The 5,092-nt window shown below is 40.0% G+C and overlaps 1 protein-coding gene across 1 annotated transcript; it reads left to right on the forward strand.

Moving 5' to 3' along the window:
* Positions 1–2,145: 2,145 nt before the first annotated feature.
* LOC132894980 (odorant receptor 131-2-like) lies at positions 2,146–4,393 on the forward strand. The gene is made up of 2 exons (XM_060935129.1): positions 2,146–2,835; positions 4,109–4,393. The coding sequence occupies exons 1-2, from the start codon at positions 2,146–2,148 to the stop codon at positions 4,391–4,393; spliced, it is 975 nt and encodes a 324-aa protein (XP_060791112.1).
* Positions 4,394–5,092: the final 699 nt, after the last annotated feature.

Below are 5,092 nucleotides of genomic sequence, written 5' to 3' on the forward strand. Positions count from 1 at the left end.
TGTGGCTTAGCCTCCTTGCGGCTGATCGTCTTCTGGACAACTGTCAAGTCAGCAGTCTTCTCCGTGATTGTGGTTGCATGTACTGAACTAGACTGTGAGATACATGGTATTTATAATGTTTAACTCCAACTCTAAATGAAATATTCTAAGAATTTGAGGTCCTGGATTTCTGATTTTCATGAGATACAGTGTCTTGCAAAAGTATTCATCCCCTTTGGTGTTTGTCCTGTTTTGGCGGATTACAACATGGAATTAAAATGGATTTTTGGGGGGTTAGCACCATTTAATTTACACAATAAGCCTACAACTTTAAAGGTGATAACTGTTGTTTTATTGTGACACAAACAATAATTGATGAAAAACCAGAAATCTTCAGTGTGCATAGATACACCCCCCCCCCCCCCAAAAAAAAAAGTCAATACTTTGCAGAGCCACCTTTTGCTGCAATTACAGTTGTAAGTATCTTGGGGGTATGTCTCTATTAGTTTAGCATATTTACGTAGCCACTGGGATTTTTGCCCATTCCTCAAGGCAAAACTGCTCCAAATCCTTCAAGTTAGATGGATTGCACTGGTGTACAGCAATCTTCAAATTTTGCCACAGATTCTGAATTGGATTGAGATCTGGGCTTTGATTACGCCATTCCAAGACATTTAAATGTTTCCCTTTAAACCACTCCAGTGTAGCTTTAGCAGTATGTTGAGGGTCATTGTCCTGCTGGAACATGAAACTTCGTACCAGTCCCAAATCTCTGGCTGACTCATACAGGTTTTCCTTCAGCACTGCCCTGTATTTATTGCCATCCATCTTTCTTTCAGTCCTGACCAGCTTTCCTGTCTCTGCAAAAGAAAAATATCCCCACAGCATGATGCCACCACCACAATGATTCCCTGGTGTTCTCAGGGTGTTGGGTTTGCGCCACACATGGCATTTCCCATGATGGTCGAAAATATAAATTTTAGTCTCATTTGACCATAGAATCTTTCTCCATGTGTTTGGGGAGTCTGCCACCTGCTTATGGGCAAACTCCAAACATGTTTTCTTAAGCAATGAGTATTTTCTGGCCAGTCTTCCATAAAGCCCCACTCTGTGGAGTGTATGGCTTAAAGTGATCCTATGGACAGATATTCCCATCTCCGCTAGGGATCTTTGCAGCTCCTTCCGTGTTATCTTTGGTGTCTTTGTTGCATCTCTGATTAATGCCCTCCTTGCCTGGTCTGTGATTTTTGGTGGGTGGCCTTCTCTTGGAGGGTTTGTAGTGGTAACATTCTTTCCATTTTGCTATAATGGATTTAATGGTGCTCCCTGGGATATTCAAAGTTTGGGATTTTTTTTTATAACCCAACCCTGATGCATACTTCTTCACAACTTTGTCTTTGACATGTTTGGAGTGCTCCTTGGTTTTCATGTTGCTTGCTTCATCGAGTTGCAGAGTCAGGGTGCTTCCAGAACAGGTTGATTGATAGACATCATGTGACAGCACATGTGACACTTTGATTGCACACAGGTGGGTCTTAATCAACTTATTAATGCGACTTATGAAGTGAATTGGTTGGACCAGCTATTATTTAGGGGTTTCATGTGAAAGGGGGTGCATACCGATGCACACTCCAGATTTCTTTTTTTTTCATTTAAATTATTGTTTGTGTCACAATAAAACAATTTGCACCTTTAAAGTGGTAGGCATGTTATGTAAATCAAATGGTGCTAACCCTCCAAAAATCTATTTTAATTCCATCTTGTAATGCAACAAAACAGGAAAAACACAAAGGGGGATGAATACTTTTGCAACTTCACCAAGTTACAAAATGATGGCTAGCAAAGTATTTACAATACATGAGGTGTACTATTCTCACTCAGGGGTGTGATAATGTCTGTCTCGAGGGCTTGCAGGTTCTTTATCATAAATATCAGCTCACATCGGTATTATTTCAGAGTTAGGCTGCAAAAGTGGGGTAATTGGCTGCAACAGATGTAATATCTGCACCAGATGTGCAAACATTTCATTTGGAAATACTTCCTTGTTTCTGTTTGTTTGTTTGTTTTAAAAATCTGATCTGTGAAGAAGTGGTGATGATTTGCAGAGATTAATTGCATATTGTTAGGGAGATCTGTAAATATTTCATTGCTCCATTTTTTCATATTATGTCAGTTATTAATGATAGCACAGTTGAGGTTTTGCTTGTACATCAGCAAATATTCCAGGTTGCAATGACTGAGGGACGAATGGCAAAAGTTAGTTTTATAATGTTAATGTCTCTGTTCTTTATCTATTTGAATGCCACCATGGTCTACACTCTTTGGAGTAAGCCTGTTTTTAAAGAGACTCCACGCTATATTCTGTTCAACCACATGCTTTTCAATGACTCGATCCACATCTTTGTTACGTCTTTGTTGTTTATTTTTAGTGTGGCTTATCTCAGGTTAGTCATGGTTGCTTGTGCTTTTTTAGTTTTTGTTTCAAGTGCAACTTTTCGTAATGCACCTTTAAACCTGGCTCTGATGTCGCTAGAGCGTTATGTGGCCATAAGCTTTCCTCTAAGACATACTGAAATAGTGACTCAGAAAAGAAATTATTTTGCCATTGGAATTATTTGGTTTATGGGTTTGTTGCACTTTTTAACTGACTTGTTTTATGTAGCAGCCACAGATCCTAAATTTTTAACTTCACAAATATTTTGCACAAGAGAAAGGCTCTTCATAAAGCAGTGGCAAGTAGATGTCTATCAGGGCTTTAATGTATTTTACTTTGTGTCAGTGTCCATGATCATCCTTTTCACTTATATCAGCATTTTGATCACAACCAGGTCCATTTCCTCCAATAAAGACTCTGCTGTGAAAGCCCACAAAACCGTGCTGCTGCACCTCATTCAGCTGGGCTTCCAAGCCAGCCACTACACCGTCAACAAACTCGAGTGAGCAAGCGAGTGGGGGACTGACAGCATCCATACATCCCAGTTTACCAAAACACTATGTCTGAGGACCCTCCAGATCTACACCTTTACCTCATAAACACCATTAACAAAAGGCTTGACTATGTTTTCAGCCTAGACTTAAATGCTGAGACTGTGTCTGATTGTGTGAGTGTGAGAACTTGAACTCACCTCCTGAAGTGGTCAGGTATCTTTGATGCATGTACATATGCATGTGAATAATCATTATAGTCAATAGACCTAAAACAACCAGGTGTAAATGGGGTTTGGTACACCTGATTCCAGCTCCGACATAACTCAACCATTTCAGCAATGGATGCAAAACTTATTACCTTGGGCTCAGATGTGTTGAAGAGCTAGACTGAGGGTTCCTGAGGATTGAACCTTAGTCCCCTAATTAGATAGATCAGCTGATATTTAAATATCCAGGAGCATGTTGTGGACAGGTGAAACATCGTGACTGTAGCATCATGCTATGGGGCTACTTCTCTTCAGCTGGAAATGGGGCTCTATTCAAGATAGAGGGAATCATGGATAGTTCCAGATACCAAACTATTATGGCATAAAACCTGTAGACCTCTGTTCCATAGATGAGGATGAAGAAACATTTCACCTTCCAGCACAATAACAACCCAAAGCAGAAATCAAATTTATTTTCATTGTACACAGTCAATTTTGATTATTATTAGTGTAAAGCATCATGTTATTATAACAGTCATTATAAATTTAAGTCACCAAAGGAATGGCTTAAGAAGGCAAGGCAAGTTAAGGCAAGTTTATTTATATAGCACATTTCATACACAGTGGCAGTTCAATGTGCTTTACAGAAGTAAAAGCAAAACAGTAAACAATAGAAAAATAAAATTACATAAAATAAATGGGGAAGAAAAATAATAAGAATTAAACAATAGTAGAAATAAAATAATAAAATGAAGTAAAAGTTCAGTAAAAAACAGCAGAATAAAATAGAATAAAAGTTAAGTAAAGTTTAAAACATGCAGAGACTGTAAAAGTTAAGAAAGCTTAAAACATGTAAAGATGACAATATTAATCATTTAGCAGAAAGCATCTGAGAACAGCTTGGTCTTTAGTCTAGATTTGAAGCTGCCAACAGCAGGATCATTTTTAATGTTCTCTGGGAGTTGGTTCCATAGCTGTACTGCATAGTAACTAAGCCCCAAAAAAAAGCCCACAAAACCGTGCTGCTGCACCTCATTCAGCTGGGCCTGTGCCTTACTTCTTTTCTCTATGGCATTATAGAGCGAGCGGCAGCAATGGCCAGCAGCAACAGCAGCCTCTTCATAGACCTGCGTTATCTAAACTATGTGGTTGTGCTGCTCTTGCCACGCTGCCTAAGCCCACTCATCTATGGACTGAGAGACGATGCTGTACGGCCCTTATTCATGTACTACTTTTGCTGTGCCAGAGGCAAACGCATTACTACTGTCAATGTACACTGAACTAAGGACATTTTCCAGATGCTTAGGGATATTTAAACCTTTTCAATATTTTCAGGAGCTCATGAAGAAAATCTATTATGAATGGTTATACACAGTTACTTTGTAATTCAGAATTCCTAATGCTGGGGTAAAACAGCTCCGACCACTTATCAATATTTGCATGAAGCTGAAACCAAGTGATATATTCTCAGTCAGAGGGGACTGACCCTTGTTTTATCAGGGCTGATGGTAAAACTGTGTAATCTCATCTCATCATCTCTAGCCACTTTATCCTGTTCTACAGGGTCGCAGGCAAGCTGGAGCCTATCCCAGCTGACTACAGGCAAAAGGCTGGTTACACCCTGGACAAGTTGCCAGGTCATCACAGGGCTGACATATAGACACAGACAACCATTCACAGTCACACCTATGGTCAATTTAGAGTCACCAGTTAACCTAACCTGCATGTCTTTGGACTGTGGGGGAAACCGGAGCACCCAGAGGAAACCCATGTGGACATGGGGAGAACATGCAAACTCCACACAGAAAGGCCCTCGCCGGCCACGGGCCTCGAACCTGGACCTTCTTGCTGTGAGGCGACAGCGTTAACCACTACACCACCATGCCACCCCTACTGTGTAATCTTTTGTGTAAAATTTAAATGCTGATATTTCTACATGTTTGAACAGGGTCTAACAGTCTTTATTGCAAATGTTTTGA

The sequence above is a fragment of the Neoarius graeffei genome, chromosome 12, assembly GCF_027579695.1.
Source record: "Neoarius graeffei isolate fNeoGra1 chromosome 12, fNeoGra1.pri, whole genome shotgun sequence".
Taxonomy (NCBI): Eukaryota; Metazoa; Chordata; class Actinopteri; order Siluriformes; family Ariidae; genus Neoarius; species Neoarius graeffei.